This window comes from Pinus tabuliformis, chromosome 3_2, assembly GCF_031772625.1.
Source record: "Pinus tabuliformis cultivar Carrire ecotype Pingquan chromosome 3_2, CPIR1, whole genome shotgun sequence".
Lineage (NCBI taxonomy): Eukaryota > Viridiplantae > Streptophyta > Pinopsida > Pinales > Pinaceae > Pinus > Pinus tabuliformis.
In genome coordinates this window covers 899,128,875-899,147,886 of record NC_142302.1, presented here as the reverse complement: position 1 = coordinate 899,147,886, position 19,012 = coordinate 899,128,875, and the positions used below count along the sequence as shown (strand labels likewise).

General features: G+C 40.9%; 1 protein-coding gene across 1 annotated transcript in view; it reads left to right on the top strand.

Annotated features, from left to right (window-relative positions):
* Nucleotides 1-19,012, top strand: part of LOC149183518 (P-loop containing nucleoside triphosphate hydrolases superfamily protein) — a 112,152-nt gene that overhangs the window by 77,627 nt on the left and 15,513 nt on the right. Inside the window, exons 6-9 of the mRNA XM_089417164.1 lie at nt 8,396-8,481; nt 8,677-8,780; nt 8,882-9,012; nt 9,175-9,268. Coding sequence (XP_089273290.1) covers nt 8,396-8,481; nt 8,677-8,780; nt 8,882-9,012; nt 9,175-9,268 — 415 coding nt within the window. The remainder of the gene's footprint in view (nt 1-8,395; nt 8,482-8,676; nt 8,781-8,881; nt 9,013-9,174; nt 9,269-19,012) is intronic.

Here is a 19,012-nt window from a genome sequence, read left to right as displayed (position 1 = left end):
GATTCATCAAATTCAATCTTAAAGTTTCAACTTCAAGCTTTCAAAATTAAAAATTCAATAACATTTATCATCATTGATCACCAAAGTTGTACTTGTAAGCTAAGTTTAACCATTACAAGAAGTAATATCTTAGATATTTCTAAGTCCTAACTTCTAACTGTTAACATGATATGAAATGTTATAAATTTATAAAATGAAACATGAATAATGAAATGAAATGAAACAACTTTAGTCTTTCACGAAGCATCATATTCATAATTCACAATCATTACCAATGAGTTATAATTGCCAAGGCCCAACTTCAAACTTCAAATTTTCATTGTCACAGTGATATATTGTTTACAAAAAATATCATTATGATATGAAAGAGTCAAGAGTCAAGAGTCAAGGACTCAAAACTCAACAATTATGAAAACTAAAGTCTAATAGAAACTAAAAAAGACAAGTAAACTGTAAATCTACATGTGGCCCTTGCCACGTGAGTCTCCAGGAGTATAAGCAGGTCGTGGTGGTCTTCTAGGAGTCTCCTGCACAGACCGACGACCAGAACTAGAACCTCCACGTGAGGGTGTAGATGGAGGTGGCGACAGCAAAGGAACAAGACTCAGACCTCGAGCACTGCTACTGGATGGTGGAGGTGGAGGTGGCATGGCTGCTGCAGCTGCTTCATCTTCATCCCTTACAAGTTCCTCTTCCAGTTCTTCAATATGTACAATGCCATCCTCCAAATTGTCATCCTCTAGGTGATTGTCCCAAATTTTATATGTGGGATCCTCATAAGCCCGATCTCAGTAATGACTCAACAACCTCAAGTTGTAGTGCACATAAACCAAGCTTTCTGCTTAGTTTTCATTGAGTCTGTTTCTTTTCACATTATGTATGTAGCTGTAGGTGCTCCAACACCTCTCTGCAGAAGAAATATTTACAACCTGTGAAAGAACTTTTTTTGCCAATTTTGGCAAAAGTCCCTGGCCGCCATATGTTTCCCACCATGTGAGAGTATCAAATCTATCTCTGTCGTCCATTGCATGGAAGTTACCATACAAACCAGTGCCATTGAAGTATCTGCCTATTTCAAGGTGCAAAGCTGCACATTCCTCCCTGTCAGGTACCAACTTTTCTAATGCTTCCAAATATCCTCTAGTTACCTCTGGATCTAAATGGGGTTTGGTCCTAACCCCACCCCCTGCTGCAGGTTGGGCCAACCAAGATGTAGAGTAGTATTTTGGCATAAGGATATACGCCAAGCAATGTAGTGGAAGATTAAGTCTATTCCACTGTTCACACACACAATCGTGAATTAGTTTGTACAAGTCGGGATCTTTGTTATGAACAATATCTTTTATTTCCCCCAACATGGTATCCATTTGCTCATACACCTCGCCAATCACTGGTTTGTCTGTATCTGCAAACTGAATCATGTGATAAATGGGCTTGGCGAAATCCAATACTTGCCTCACACTTGTCCAAAACTGACCATCAAGAGTGGCCTCCACCATTTCAAAACCTCCCCTGTCAGCTGCATTTGTAGCCCTTTCCTTTAATACTTGCCAATGTGGACTTGATACCATGCTAGCCAATGACTCTCTTACCATCAAAAGGCGCCTGAAGGTGAGGTAATAGCTACCAAATCTGGTCTTCGCAATCTTCAACAACTCCAATCTCGAGTGACTGCGGAAAAGCACATGGGTATTGCTATGATTTGTAATAAATTTTATCATTTGTTTGCCTTTCTAGTACAAATCACCAATCCATTGGTATTGTTCATTTTTGTTCTTGACAATATCATGCAACAGAAGGTTCAATGTGTGAACCAAACATCCAGACCAAAATATGTTGGGGTATTTATCCTCAATAATTGCTCCCGCTGCCTTACAATTAGGAGCATTATCAGTGATGACTTGGATGACATTGTATGGCCCAATACGCTCAATTGTTTCAAGTAATGCTTCTGCAATGTTGATGGCGGTCTTGAACTTGTCTGAGTAATCATGTGCAGTTAGAAAGATGGGACCACTAACAGACACAACAAGAACACTTATCAATGGCTTGCCTTTTACATTTGTCCATCCATCAGATACAATGGACACCCCATGGTCAGTCCAAGAACTTGTCATTCTATTCAAAGAATGTGATATTTTTGCTTTTTCATGATCAAGGCCAACGGTTCTTGCCTTGTCATACCCAGGGCTCTTGTATCCTTTAGGGGCATCATTTATGGCAGAAACCATTTCGTGCCAATAAGGTGAGCGAAGAACATTGAATGGTATCCCACATGCATAGAGAAACCTGTGAACCTTTGAATCCACATCATTCCTACACCCCTCATCAAGGAAATATGATATGGTTCTATGCCTTAAAGATGATGACCCTGTGCCTCCATATCCACTGCCTTGGGAGGATGCTGAAGGAGTTCTTTGTGATTGTGAGCTTGGTTCAAAGAAACCCCTTGGTCATTTTGATCTGTATTGGGCTTCCTCCTCTTCCCTTATGTATTTGGCTCTATTGGCTGCTGACACCGCTGTACAAGTTTTGATTCCTATTTGTTTGTCTCCATCCCATGGCCTTTTCCCGTAGAGGTGTCTTCTAGCACGGGTGTATGAACCTGTGTAATCAGTGTTGCAATGGGGGCAATGAAATTTAGTGGTTCCACCCCCTCTCCCTGTTTCAGCCCTGTTAACATATTTCCACAATGGGGTTTGGTCTTGTTTAGTTTTTTGAGGGTCATGTTCACCCTCCTCCAGCTCCTCCTCACGGGGTTTTCATCAATTCGACTTTCTCCAGCTTCTTCATCCCCCTCTTCAGTTTGGCCCCTCCGTTTCCTACTCTCCAGCACCATAATAACCATAAAAGGGACCAAGAAGAGGAAAATGCCAAGAAATATAGCCAGGTCCATGGTGTTTGATGTTTGTAGGGTTTTGAATCTGCAAATTAATTTAATTTATTGGGATTAATTAATTTAATTTAAATTCATGATTTTTAAACTAAATAAACTAAATTAAATTAACTAAATTACTACCTAACTAAATTAAACTAACTAAACTAACTAAATTACTAAGTTACTTACCTCTGCAGGCTTGCTCCTCGCTCCTTGGCGCTTGCTCCTCGCTTCTCCTTGCTCCTTTGCTCTTGCTCTCCAACAAACTCAACTCAATGAAGTGATAATGAAGTTTTTTTAGGCCCATTGGGCTTTTAAATTATTATTATTATTATTTTTTTTAGGTCCGCGGAATTTTTTCCCGCCGGATCGCTCCCGGCACCGCCCGAAACGCTCCCGGAGCGATCACTCCCCGATCGCTCCCGGGCTTAAAATTTCGCTCCGGGAGTGACCGCTCCCTACAACGCTCCCGAAAATGGCAGGGAGCGCAAATTTTTTTCCGGGAGTGCGATTCGGGAGCGAGTTCGAGGGGGGGGGGGGGCGCTCCCCGCAACTATGGTCAGGACTGTGAGCGATTTTCGAGAGCGCGCTCCCGCCCGGAGCGCGATTTGGGAGCGGGTTCGAGGGGGGGGGGGGCGCTCCCCCGCAACTATGGTCAGGACTGTTTTGGTCACGTTAATTTGATATTTGTACTTTCTCTCTGCTGAAAAATTGAAGAATAATAAGAAGATTTGATCAAAGGGTTTCCCCACATTGGGTTTTTTCCCTGGCATCCACTACATCTTGTGTCCTCTTGTCTTGGCTTGTCTTTTGCACATGTTTTTATTTCTTTCTGCATTTACTGTCAATGTGTTTAACTTAATGTGATTGCTACTGGAAATAATTGGAAATTGTCATTGGTTAAGGAACATTGAAGTAATTTGTGCTAAAGCATAGAACATACCATTGTTATCTAAAATTAACAGGAGGAGTAGGAGAAGAGTAAAAATTTACAAATAAACAACAAAGATATACAAAAAGAACTACAAAGAATTGGCATTGGGCTTACCTCTTTAGTGATCTAACTATTTTCAGAAGTAGATGGCAACCTTTCTTCTCTCCTTTAGTCTCTTGTAGATTTGCCTTACTAAAGAACCAACAAGAAGACCAAGCCACCCACTCCAAGCTGAAGCACAATAGATGAATAAAATGAGAAAAATAGTTGAGGAGAAGTGCTTTTATTTCTCCCTTTTGTTTGCCCTAAACGTAAACCTCCCCTAGGTCCCACCTTTTAGAGAAAAATAAAAAAATGTTTTCCGCATGTTAGATGGAGTGTCTAGGTGACCTAGGGATCACATAGGGCATCCTTGCATATTCATAACGTCAAGCGAGCGATAAATCCCTTGCTCCACTAATATAAGGTTCAAGCAGAGGATACTCTTAGATATGGGGTATACCTAATAGGAATCATATTAGTACGCCTTTGTGCTTCTTTTTCTCTCTTGAGCAAAGAGCCATAAAACTGTTACATTCACTTTGTGCGAGAGACCTCTTTGGGCTTGAACATTCTGCAAACAAATGAATTTCTCAAGGGCATAAAGCTTGATAATTTTAAGGAGATTCAACATTGCCTTGGGCTCGAACTTGAAGTTAAATGGTAAAAATTTCAGATCGATTTTTCCTTTGGAGGTCGCTTTCATCTCTGGGCCGTTATCTCGCTGGCCGGAAGTCCAATTCGAGAACCAAAAATTTTTAGATGCTCATAGCTGTGAGTGTTTAATTTCTTCCTAAGCTTTGATGTCAAATTTCTCTGAGCGAATTTATTTTGAGGAAAGTGGAGCATTTCTAAAGTTTAAAAATCTGGAAATTGAATTTTTGGAAGGCTTGATATTTTTAAGATTTTAATTTTTGGTGGCCTTCATCCGTTTACCGCAAACATTAGAAAGGTTCCTCAATTTAACCCTTGTGCAGTTAACTCTACCTGGGATGTATGGCAATTTAGAATGAAATTAATTGGAATAATCATTTGAAGAGGGTTTTGTTTAACTAGTTACAATAATCAATTATAAATCTCTCATTTATATATTAATATCTCAAGGGAAGGTGAAATTTCAATTTTGGGAGAAATAAAATCATTATAAGTTTTGTAAAATCATTTTGTATCTTGAGGAAAGACATTTAAAAAAAATCCATTTTATAAATCCCCCTTGGGATTATTCGAACCCTCACCTTGTCAAAGGGAGTCATTTTTCTAATCTTAATAATAGAGAAGTTTTTTCCTCGAGGGAGCTTGGGGTCCTTTCCCCCTGGTATCCCATTTTTGAGGGTCCCTTTTATTTTATTACTAACTTACCAACCTCATTACTAACTTTTTCTTCTTGCATTTGCTCATCTTGCATTCATTCATCATTGGTAATTGGAATTGTGGGCTCAATATTATAATTGCAAGCTTATTGTACTTTTGAATGTCATAATTTATTGAAAGCATAAGTTTCTTTCTTGCAATTGTTCTTAATTCACTTTACTGTTCATACTTCTAGTTATCTTGATCTGTGGTACTAACATTCATCTTGCAGCACTGCTTATCTTGCAACTTGAAGCTCTTCATATTTTTGCAAGTGATATAATCTACTTTGAGCATGTTTCATTAGGCAGTGGTCTATATTTGTTGATCTCATTGTTGCCTCATTGTTCTTAATTGCTTCATCTTGTTAAGATATATTTTTCTCATTTAATAAACACTTGCTAGTTCATTATAATTCAAGTTGCCTAGAGAGGTAGTGATCTTGCCTTTGGTCTCCTAGGACTTGTTGCTTCAACAAGTTTTCCTTAGATTAATCATCCTTAGGGACTACCCCCCTTGACTAAGCTAGGAGGGAGTGTAAACAAAGTGAATAGGGATCAGAGTGGCAGCCCCTACTCTGAGCGTAGCACCTTAGGTGTACACTTCAGGTGACAACAGGTCCTACAGAAGGACCCAGAAATCCGTTGCAATCAAAAAACATTTGCTGGAGGGGGGAGGGGAAACCACCATTATCATTAGTTGTCCCTGCAGTCTCCATTGGAGGAGGCTCCAGCACAGGGGCATTGAGGTCTGGAAGGCCAGACTGTTCTTCTGCAGCTTGCCTTGCTTTTAGAATTGCTTGAATTACAGAGGGACCAGCTATGTTGTTCTGCGACAACCTGCTGGGGATTGAACGGAGCGCAGAACATTCCGCTTCGATTTTCTGACCTGTCTCTTGTGGCTGACCACTATAGCCATAACTACTATATCGATGTCCTGTTGATGCATGAGAGCCCGCCACTATTCACTGGTGTCTGTAACAGTGGTCCAGGATGGCCCGCAGAATAAGACAAGCAAACTGTGGTGGAAAGCGAACCAAGACTGAGCACAAACACAGGAATTCTAGTGGTGAGGTTGAAGGGATCCTGCTTGGAGCAGGCACATGAACAGAACTTCTCCAGGATAGAAAACCCTAAGAGCACGACAAACCTACAAGAAGGTGAACAGAAGCAAGCCTCAAATCTTTGGGCAGACATAAGTCAGATAACCACTGTAGAGGTAACCGTGAACAGACCTGCACTCAGCGATAGGGTATGGAAATAACATAGGAACAAACAATCTGAGAGTTGAGGGTACCTGCAACTTGAAGTAGAATGATCAGGCAGGCAGGCTTCAGTCCACCCTAACATTCAAAATTGAGCAAAATTGATTGCTGTTTTTTTTATATTTTTTTTAAAACAGTAAGACCTAATGAGTAAGCAAGAGCTGAGACATCCCGTATTGACCGCGGACAGAGTGAAAACTCCCCCCTTGAGCTTAATCAATACAGTTTCAGTTTTATTCATTCCACCTCGATTGTGTAGAGTAGGGGGTGTCTTCTTCATAATTGAAGCCCTGGCTTTGCAGGAGCACGAAAATGTGAGGCTGTCGCATCCCTGGGGTGAATGACTTGCCATTCATGACCTTGGAAGGGAGCCAAGTGCTCCCTAAATTGCGATTTGACGCAAATTGGTGAGCCAGTTGTCATCATGGTATTGGCAGTTGATGACGATTACCGTTATGCCTAATGTAACCCTCTATCTCTCTGATGGTGAGATTCGCATAGCATAAAAACTTGCCTCCAGGATGCTCTGCAACACCTGTCTGATCCTAGTAAAAATCACTACTGTTCAATTTTCGACTAGTTTAGTGTCTAGCACTACATGTCGGATAATGTTGAGTGAATCCCCCACAATGATCAGCTTGGAGATATGTATAGAGGTGGCAACTCATACCCTTTGGAGGAGTGAATATGTTTCTGCTAGATTGTTTGATACAATTCCTAGACTCCAAGCATAGGTGCTCTTATTGTTTCCTCCTGGGTCTATGAGGACCCCCCCCCTTTCCTGCCACCCCTGTCCTAGATGTTTTTTTTTCACATAGGAAAATCTGGGCAGATCAACCCCAAAGGGAATCAAATCCCGCTGGCCAGACTATCAGGGCCTAACCCCAAGGGCGTTGAGGAGAATTGACCCTGTGACCTCCCGATCGGCGAGGCACTTAACAACAGAGACTCGACCGGTTGAGCTAACCCTTGGGGCTCCCTGCCCCAGATGTTATCCTACAGTCCTATCTTAATAACAATTAAAACATCAGTATGTCTGACATTTCAGCCAATAAATAGAAGCACCAAAAGACAGACATTCACGCTATTGGATAATTACCTTGGAGGAAGAACCCCATTGTGGATAAATTTCAGCATGAAAGAAATTTCTTCCATTAATCCTCTAGATAGAGCAGATTACAAAGTGGAGGTTCCCTTGGAGCTTTGAAGCTTACTATCCCTAATTGCAGAAGTTACCGTAAATCCTTCCATCAAAGATACTGCAATTCCTTGTTTCTGGAAGACACTGCAATTTGTAGTTCACCACACCATTCTCTTTCTTCTCTCTGACTAGAGGTTTGGTACTGCTAGTCTAAGAACAGATCCATTGATGACATTTCTGGGATACTCATGGTTACTGTTCTCCATGAGGGGATCCCCTTTCTCCTGAATTGGTATTGTTCATTGTGGTCACTCTGAAGGGGGAGAAAAAGGTAAAGTAGATGAAATGAGTACAAAGTGGTTAGAGTTGCACATTAAGAACTGAAATCATAAAAAAGTTCACAAACAATACCTAGTGTCATATCTCTCGTAATACAGTATTAGAACATTGCCGCATATAATTGATGTTTGGCATGTGTAGTTTGGGGGATTTCTATATTGATTTGTATATCCACTGCTGTAGTTTTTGAATACTGTTGATATTGTTTGAAGCTTGGCGTCCAGCAATTTCAGTCGGATATTTGAAAGTCTCAAAACAGATGCAAGATTATATGAAAGTTTTATCACATGTGAAAGAGTGAAGTGACATGTTCTAGTTATATAAACAAATACAAAGTTGTACAGAAAGAAGGCTTCCTTCTATGTTCTCATGTTTGGGAATTTCACGTCAGTTGTATGCTTATTTCTTATGCTTTTCTGGTTTACCTTATGTTGCTTAACTTTTTGGAAGACACTTGGAGGAGAATTTGGAGGATTGGCTTGCAGAACAATTGGAGGATTATTTAGATGATGACTATCTTGTTTTTGATTGCCCAGGTGAGTCTGCATGATATTTCTTTTATTTGAAATTACCATAAATATTCTGTGCCATTATGGCGTTGTTTTGCTGGACTATGCAAGATGGAAACTATCGGAGCTCTTAGATGCTTTCCATCTCAGTAGTACTTGGTTTGGTTATAAAGCTTTTGAAATCGTAATTTTAGCTTAAAAAATGTTCTTTTTCTGATCCAGGTCAGATAGAGCTTTACTCCCATATACCTGTATTCCGAACATTTGTTGACCAACTCCGGCGTTGGAATTATAATGTTTGTGCTGTGTATTTGCTTGATTCCCAGGTTTGCCATAGTAGATTTTGATTAAACTCGTTTGAATCTTGTTTTGCTGACAAATCTCTCTTCATTTATTTATGTATAAGCTGATCAACATCATCTCGCAGTTTGTGTCAGATATAACAAAGTATCTAAGTGGTTGTATGGCATCTCTTTCTGCAATGGTGCAACTTGAACTGCCCCATGTAAATGTTTTGACTAAGATGGATCTTGTTACAAACAAGAAAGAAATCGAGAAGTATGGATGATTGACCTTCTGATGGCTATTTGATCTTGTTTTATGAAATCCTTGAAGAACAGCTATTCGTTGAATATATATATAGGGTTTATCTATTATTTCAGCAACCTTTGGATGATTATTATTTCTAATTACTCCTTACGATCCTTGGTTGTCTGGTAGGTTTCTTGATCCAGATACAAGATTATTGTTGGCAGATTTGAATATTCGAATGGCCCCACGGTTCGCAAAACTAAACAAAGCATTGGCAGAGCTGGTGAGTGTTTTATCATTGCATTAATAGTTATGAAAGATGTCATAAGTGTTTACTCATAGTTTGCTCCAGTTTCCTCTCTTCATATGCAAACCAAATGAAGAATTATATTGTCATATATTTCATTTGATGCTCAGTTTTAAGTTCTGTTATCATTTTATCAACACTGTCATGCATAGCTTTTATTCACTAATTCTGCTAATAGCTGGTGGCCATTGTTAAATGAATCTTCCAAAACATTCTGCCATAAAGTCAAGTATCTATGCCACTCATTTAGGCCTTCTAAGTATGTGCATTCACACCCTCCTGCGAAGACTAGATGACCCTCAGGGTCATCGTTTATCCTTTTCTCATACTACAAATGGGTATATATCTAAGTTACCAGGATTCGGATCCGGATTTGAATACGGATCCGTCAGTTTTTTGGAAATCCAGGATCTGGATATGGCAAGGAAACGGTGAGTACAAACAAATATAAAATAATTTATAATTTTTAAAAATTAATTTTTTAGGCCCATGGGGGGCAGCTCAATTGGCAATAACCATGTTATGAAGTATTATGTAAACCATGAAATCAAGGTTCAAATTCCCCGTGGGTCAACCAAAAAAAATTCTTATAAAAATAAAATAAAAAGATATATTAATTTTTAATATGAAACTTATAAAAATAATTATTGGATGAATAATTATTAATATCGGAAGTAATGTATCATTTATAAATATTAATTAAATTTATATAAAAATAAAAAATATTTGTATTTTTGTTTGTTTATAAATTAATACTTTCTATTATAAAAAAATAGAATTACATCGCTGTAGTAGCTGATTATTAGAGGAATTTCTTGTTTCTCATTGACACTATCATGGATTTGACAGACTAGATATAATCACCTTACTTGGGGACGATACAATGATGTCATATGAAAAATCCTGCTCTTCCCTTATACTAGATATAATCACCTTACTTAGGGATTTGGGTGATCTTTAGGTTGATTTTGGTCCCCTCGAAATGAGCAATTCAATGCAATAAATATCTCCATCAAATGAGCTGTCCAAAATGGAATTTGGCCCTAGTTGCCATTTTTGACACTTCCTCTCAACGAGGGAGAATTCCACCTTCCAATATCTGATCATCAATCATCATGCCATCTTGTTAATGATGTACCATCTCTACATCTTGTCTCAACTCTGCTAAAAGCTGATATAGATAATGAAGAAGATAAAACAGTGCGAACAACGCATATGGATTACCCAATGAATTTCTTTATCATGAGCAAGCTGAAGCTCAATAATAATACAGAGATATTTACAATAATAGAAACATCAAGTTTCTATGTAGAATATGGAAACAATCAGTTTCATCTAAGGAACTGCTAAAAGAATAAAAATAGCAACAGCTAAAAGAATGAGCATTAAATACTAAATAGGAATAGGAATATTCTAATACCCTCCCTTAATGCTCAATCTATTTACAGCTCCAATAGACCCTCTGAATTTTACAAATTTATCAGGACCAAGAGGCTTGGTGAAAATATCGGCGGGCTGCTCTGTTGTGGGAACATATTGCAACTGAACTGAGCCATCTTCAACAAGCTGGCGAATGTAGTGGCAATGAGTTTCCACATGCTTTGTTCGTTCATGAAAGACTGGATTCTTGGCAAGTTTGAGCACTCCCTGATTATCACAAAACAAAGAAGTAGGCCCTGTCTGGGAAACATGCATATCTGCCAGCATACGTCGAAGCCAAACTGCCTCACAGGATGCCTTAACTGCTCCCCGATACTCTGCTTCTATTGAGGAGAGAGCCACTGCCTGCTGCTTCTTACTAGTCCAAGTAACAGCACCGGATCCTAGACTAAACACATACCCAGCTGTAGATTTACGGTCATCAACCGAACCGGCCCAGTCAGAATCAGTGTAACCACTGAGTATAGGATTGGAACTTCGAGTGTATAGGAGGCCATAATCAGAAGTGCCACGCACATATCGTAGCACACGCTTTGCTGCTTTCCAATGATCAGCTTTAGGAGCTGACATGAAGCGGGAAATGTAGCTTACTTCAAAACTGATGTCAGGTCTGGTAGCAGTAAGATAGATGAGACTGCCCACTAATTGCCTGAATAAAGTTTCATCCACAAGGGGAGAGGATGACTGTGCTGAAAGTTTGAGCCCTGGTTCCATAGGAGTCGTGGCCGGTTTGCAATCCTGCATTCTGAACCTGTCCATAATATTTTTGGCATACTTGGACTGAGAGAGAAAGATCTGATTTTCAGTCTGCCAAACTTCAACCCCCAGACAGTAATGAAGAAGTCCCAAGTCTGTCATCTCAAAAGTTCTGCATAAATCTTGTTTGATCCCATGGATCAAATGTGCAAAGCTGCTAGTAATGATAAGGCCATCCACATAGACAACCACAAACAAGATATCATCACCAGTATGCTTGATATACAGGTTTGCATCAGATGGACTCCGCTGAAAACCCTGATCTGTCAGGTACTGATCAATTTTCATGTACCAAGCCCGAGGAGCTTGTTTCAATCCATAGATTGCTTTAGCTAACCGACACACTTTCTGTTCTTGACCAGCGACCTTGAATCCTGGAGGCTGCGTCATGTAGACTTCTTCTTGGAGATCACCATTTAGGAAAGCACTTTTTACATCCATCTGATGAACTTTCCAATTGAACTGAGCTGCTAGGGCAAGGACAAGCCTTATGGTACTCATCTTGGCTGTAGGAGCAAAAGTCTCCTCATAGTCGATGCCTTCCTTCTGTGAGAACCCTCGAGCCACAAGCCGAGCTTTATACTTGTCTATGGTTCCATCAGCTTTGTATTTCACTTTATACACCCATTTGCAGCCTATGGGCTTTTTCCCTGTAGGAAGATCAGAAAGTGTCCATGTGTGATTCTTCTGAAGACTCTGGAATTCGGCTTCCATAGCCTGTTCCCACTCAGATGTACCCTTAGCCTCTGAATAGGTTTGAGGCTCAAAAATACTGTGTAGGTTAGACATAAGAGCAAAATTGACTGTAGACTGTTGTCTTTTCTTATGTCTAGAAGTTCTACCTTCAAGGAGCTCATCATCCCGGAGATCACCAATGGTTTTAGCCCACCATTTTGGCCGAAGAGTAGAAGAACCAATATCAGGAGTAGAGGAACCAATATCAGGAGGAGGTGGAGAAGACTCAAGAGCAATAGGGGCCGCAAGAGGAGGGTTATTTTCTGGAGGAAGCTCAGATAGAGTATTATCAAATACTGATGCTACATCATCCCTCCCATCAGGTGGACTGACCGGAAGAAGAACACTGTGAGGCTGATCCTTAGAACACTGCTCAGAAGAAGAAGACTGAAAGAATCCTCTGTCTTCATCAAATACTACATCCCGACTGAAGCTAAGACGACCAGTGGCTATATCTATCAGCCTATAGGCCTTGTGATGATCATTGTACCCTGTCATCATGAGTTTCTGGCTTTTGGAATCCAACTTAGAGCACTTAGCAGCTGGAATCCAAACATATGCAACTGAGCCAAATACTTTGAGATGACTGATCTTAGGCTTACGGCCAGACCAAACCTCTTCAGGAGTCTTCCCTGTAACACCCTGAGTGGGTGATCGGTTAAGAAGGTAAACAGCAGTAAACACTGCTTCAGCCCAGAATCTGTTTGGAACACTCCTGTGTTGTAACATGGAACGAGCCATTTCAACAACCGTGCGGTTGCGACGCTCGACAACACTGTTCTGCTGAGGAGTGTAGGGTGTGGTTAACTAACGTTTGATGCCATGAATATCACAAAAGTTGGCAAAAGCTGAAGAACAAAATTCCCCCCCATTGTCGGTCCTAAGAGTCATGATGTTACAGCCAGACTCTTTTTCAACTAAGGTTTTAAACTTCTGAAAGGTACTAAGTGCATCAGATTTATTTTTTAGAAAATACACCCACATCTTTCTACTGAAATCATCTACAATAAGTAAAAAATATTTGCAAGCAGTGATATAAGCTGTATTCATAGGACCACAAATATCAGCATGAAGTAACTGGAGTACCTTAGATGCGCGCCAAGATTCTCCATCCTTGAATGGAGACCGATGTTGTTTTCCCGCTTGACAGGCGCCGCATACCCCCAATTGCTGAGTCTGAATATCAGGTAATCCTGACACAAGTCCCTCCCGAGAGAGCTGAGAGAGATACTGCATATTTAGATGCCCATATCGCTGATGCCATAGAGTACTGATGGGAGAGACACGTGCTGCTAGAGCCACTTCTGGAGAGTCACCGGTGTCAAGTAACCTATATAGACCATGGTCCTCTAGGCCAACAGCAATTGTTAGACTAGTCTCCCTGTCAATAATGGAGCACTTGTGCGCACTGAACACTACATCAAGCTGAGGAGAATTCCTCATAATCTGGCTGACAGACAGCAGAGTAATTTCCATACCAGGAACATAGTACACATTCAAGAAGATGAGTGTGCGCCCACCAGACTGGATCTGAACGGTACCTCTGCCAACCACTGTGTACTTTTCACCTCCACCAAATACCACGGAATCACTGAAAGGTGAGAAGTCAATAAACCAGTCACGCCTGTGAGAGAAATGGCGTGATGCACCAGAGTCAATGTACCAAGCAGAAGACGGTACATGATCTGACGACCTTTTAGCCATAAAGGCGTAAAAGGCAGATTCTGTTTGCTCGGAATGTTCCTGACTGCCTTCCAACATGAGATTGGTGAACGAAGCCATTTGCACGTTTCCCAAGATATGGAAAAATACAAAAAATCCTGCACGGATTTTAATGCGGATGCTGGCTGATCCAGACAAAAATTGACAGATGCTGATTTACTTGAATGAACTTCTTCCCAAACTCTGCTGCTTAAGATAGTGCTGCTGCCGTAAACAATGGAAAACCACTGCCGCTACTATACGGGAAATTCAAATATCAGTTCTAAAAAAAAACGCTGATAGTTATGACTGCCGCTGAGTCCAAGCCGACAGTGCCAGACAATTCTGTTCAAAAACTTCCAACACGCAGAATCACTGAAATCTGCGGTGATCCGAGAGCTTTCGGACTGGAATCAGGTTGATTTTGCGCTAAAAATCGATCGATTGACCCTTGGGAAAACAGAACTCCGCAGAGCGAAACCCACAAAGAAACGATGATATGAGGGCAAGATCGATATATAAAAAAAAAATTAATGCCCGACACGCCATAAAGATTGGAAACCACTGATAAATCCGGTAGCAACGATGCAATTCTTTTTCATCGTCATTACTAGAGACCGGCCACTTCTCGCTTCTCCGCAGAAAACAAACAAATCGAGACGTCTTTCTGGGTTCGAAATCAGAGGTCTTCAAGAAATGATGAGAAGCAATCGAACGCTGCTGCCGCAAAAGCCAAAAAGACGCAGCGGCCACAAGTACAGTCGACAGGCCCTTATTATCTTTCCACAGTTAACTCATAGCCATCGCATGCGAGAGATGCACATTAAATAAAATACAGTAGCGCTTTAACACGGTCGCTACGAATGCATACTCGGCTGCATCGCACGCTATAGTTGCCAATAATGGAACTCTTTCACACCTTCCGCATTAAATGCTTAAGATCCTCTTCAAGATTTTTAAAAAAACGATTATACGTGGGCGAGAGAATAATACTCGACACGCTTACGCCAATCAGAAGTCGTAAGTGCCCTTTTCAACACACAGGTGCCACGGCAAAAATTCTACGTTTGACCACTTGAGCAACTAGGGTTCACCGCAGTTGCCGCCTGCAACAGATCTCCGCTCACTGATCTTTTGCTGCAGCCGAAATCTGTGTTGGATGCCGCGGACAACACTTGCTGGTCGCAGAAGCCTTCAGATGGACGAATGCTTCAGGGTTTCTTGCTCTCGTCGGCTCTGCGCTTTACTTGCTCTGAACGAAGCGGATAAAGCGAAAGGCTCTGCGGAATTTCTTGATACCAGCCACCGTTTGATCGAAGAGAAGGAGAATATGGCTGCACGCCCTGTCTCTTTTTTTAAAAAAAACTGTGGAGATCTCACAAGACAGAGAACCGACTGCGATTTATCCAAACAGAATCGGCAATTTTGTTCTAAACCAGATCCAAGAGTTTCTCAAAAAAAATGCTTAGACATGAAGAAATGATAATGCAGGGGAAGAATCCATTTCTGTATCGAGATAGACGACTGTAAGCTTTTATCACAGTGAGCAAAGTCGAGGCTAAGACTCAGTGAAGGCTACCTGGCTTACAGAGGGCTTGACCTTAGAAAGGAATGAAAGAACTCAAGAGATTAGGATGCGAAGAGGATAACTGATCAAGAAATCTCTTTTTCTGGCTCTGTTTCGCCAGCTTGAAAACAAAAAAAAACAGAGCCTGAGAGCAGTTTCGAAATGAACTACTGAATTTTTCAAACTATGAAAAATTATTTCGAAAAAAATCCTGTGCTCTGATACCATAAAACAGTGCGAACAACGCATATGGATTACCCAATGAATTTCTTTATCATGAGCAAGCTGAAGCTCAATAATAATACAGAGATATTTACAATAATAGAAACATCAAGTTTCTATGTAGAATATGGAAACAATCAGTTTCATCTAAGGAACTGCTAAAAGAATAAAAATAGCAACAGCTAAAAGAATGAGCATTAAATACTAAATAGGAATAGGAATATTCTAATAGAAGAATTGATCGAGAGTGAGTCACAAGTCCTTGCCACTCTCCACTGACAAAAGTCTGTCCAGAAAAGTAGGGGTCGAACCCCAATCAGACTTGATCCCAGATCGAGTTGTTGAACACCATGTATCCTAGACATAGGGAGTACGACAATACACGATGCGTCCATCTGTAGTGCTATGGTCCCTATCCACTTTTCCCAACTCATTGGCCAGATGAGAGGTACTTCCCATGAGTCTTGGATTACATGGGTAGGATTTATGATAGGGCATTCACAGGAGAAGGTGAACCACTCATTTTGCTCATATGCCATAGGAGAAGGTGAACCACTCACCCTATGCTCTCATATATCAACATGGGGTATCACAAGGTAAGGTGAACCACTCATCCTCTACACAATGTACCTACAGGGGAAGGTGAACCACTCACCCTGTACACAACGTACCTATAGGGGAAGTTGAACCACTCACCCTATGGTCGCTCATAGCTCCAAGAAGTACCCCAAGCCTCTCGAAGCTCCTAGAGCTCAATGTCCATCTCAAGCGCGATCCTCATGGGGGTGTCCTTCCACAAATCCAAGTCTCTCTCGGAAGGTTAAGAATTTGACTTTCCCTAAGGGCTTCGTGAGGATGTCAGCAACTAGCTCATTAGTCCTGATGTGTTGCAGCCTTATTGCTCCTTGTTGTACCATATCCCAAATAAAGTAGTACCTGATATCAATGTGCTTGGAGCAGTCATGGAACACATGATTCTCTGATAGGCGAATCCCACTCTGGTTATTGCAATAAATAATGGTGGTATCCAACACATGCTCAAACAACTCACTGAAGAGCTTCCTCAACCAAATAACTTCACAATAGGCCATACTAGCTGCAGTGTATTCAACCTCAGTGGTGCCTAGAGCAACTGATTGTTGCTTCCTGCTCATCCAAGAAATCAAAGCAGATCCCAATGAGAAACAACATCTTAACATGCTCTTTCTATCTGTTACCGCTCAAACTAGCGGGGGGTCCTAGAGGGGTACTTGCTAGGTTAAGAGCAACAATGAAGCTAAAGCCCATTGTCACCACAACTAAAGCTTCCTACTCTTACGGACTTTCACCGATGGGAGGAGGTCCGATATATAGAGAGTCACTTATGAAGGATAGATCAACTAAGATGGGTGTGTAGTGATCTCAAGGACCCTTTCCTAGGGGAGGCTCAAGAATGGAACTTGCTTGCTTCTTAAGCAAGGTACAAGATTCTCTAGGATAAGGGAATGAGGATTGGAGGGCTAGGTTTAAGTAGTGTGAATTGTAAAGGAGATTCCAAAACCCTAAAGTCCTTGTTGGACTTGGATTCCCAAGTGGTTTTTGAAGAGTTGACTTTGACAAGGTAAGGGACCACACGGGACCAAGTGGACTCATGTTAGGTCAAGAGAAAGGAGTTGAGCAACCAATGATAAGTTTGAGCTAAATAAAGAGGAGAAGGGGGTCAAAGAAGTAATTTTCACTCAAAGGTGCAAAATGATTCCTATGAGGCTCAAGAATGGGACTTGCTTGCTTCTTAAGCAAGGTACAAGGCTCTCTAGGAGAAGGGGATGAGGATTGGAGGGCTCGGTTTAAGGAGTGTGAATTGTAAAGGAGCTTCAAAAACCCTAAAATCCTTTTTGAACATGGATTCCCAAGTGGTTTTTGAAGAGTTGACTTTGACAAGGTAGGGGACCACATTGGACCAAGTGGACGCAGGTTAGGTCAAGAGGAAGGAGTTGAGCAACCAATGATAGATTTGACCTAAACAAGGAGGAGAATGGGATCAAAAAGTAATTTTCACTCAAAGGTGCAAAATGATCCCTATGAGGAACTAGCCTAGGGAAACTTAGGGCAAAAACCAATCTCAGGGCTAGGGATTTGGATATCTCACAACCCCACCATCAAAATTCCCTCAAAGTTGGAGGAGGCCTAGGAGAGACACCAGTGCAGTAGAGGCCATGCGATCAAAGTTTTTCTATGGGTGGCTTGTCGAGAAAATGATGCCTTAGGAGCCCTAATGTGGTTAGACCTAGAATAAAGAAGGAGAGGTGAAGAAAAATAATTTTTTAAGTGATCACCTTATGGTATACTGGTGCCTAATCCTTTGGGGAGATTGGAGTCAATACGAATATGAAAATGGACTTCGTTTCTAGGTCAAGGAGGCCCTAAGATCAACTTTGCTTGTCATTAGGGCAAAGGAGAGTGACCTCAAAGCTTTTATAGTGCACTTTGCAAAGTAAGGGGGCTTGTCAAGATAAATTCAACCATAGAATTATCGCTAGGAGAATTTGTTCAACATACATGGCCCATACATAGAGATATGCTATATAGAAACATAATTCCACAATTTCATAGTAAATGCATGTACAACTAGCCCTAGTATAGGGAAAATCTCATCATCAATGCATGTGACGAAGTAAAAGAATAAATAGCATTAAATTTGTACTTACATGTAAGAGAATATATCCAACCACCAATGAACTTGCCAATCATGAAGCTCCAAGATAAGAAAAGACAATCCATACATCAAAATTCATCCATGCTCCAAAATTTCGTCCACCAAGAAGGAATATTGAAAATGTCAAGAGAAATACAAGTCCAAACCAAGTGATGATGAGAAATGAACTCTCATCATTTGTATTTATAGACTCCCAATGAGTTCGATTTAGCTATTTGAGCTTACATTAGCCCCTAAAATAAAAATAATGTGCAAGTAACTAACTTTTGGTGACAAGCCCACCAAACTAGCTCATATACAAAATAAAAAGGTTCTCATGAGGTTGAATGATCAATAATACATATCGTTGGGCTCTCTAAGAGGCCTGATGAAGTCCATAAGTGCCAAAATGATGAATAAGACTTCCAGAAGTAATAGACAAGGGGTTGGCCCCTTGTTCTCCACATAATAAACTTGTGGTGCTCCCAATGGGTGGGAGGGCACACAAGTGACCTCACGGGTCTCCAAGTAAATCGAAGATGCTTGTAGACCATCTGTAAGGGCTTAGATGATGGTGTAAGTGATGCCACATCAACATACAAGTCCTGGGTCATCTGCTAAGTGC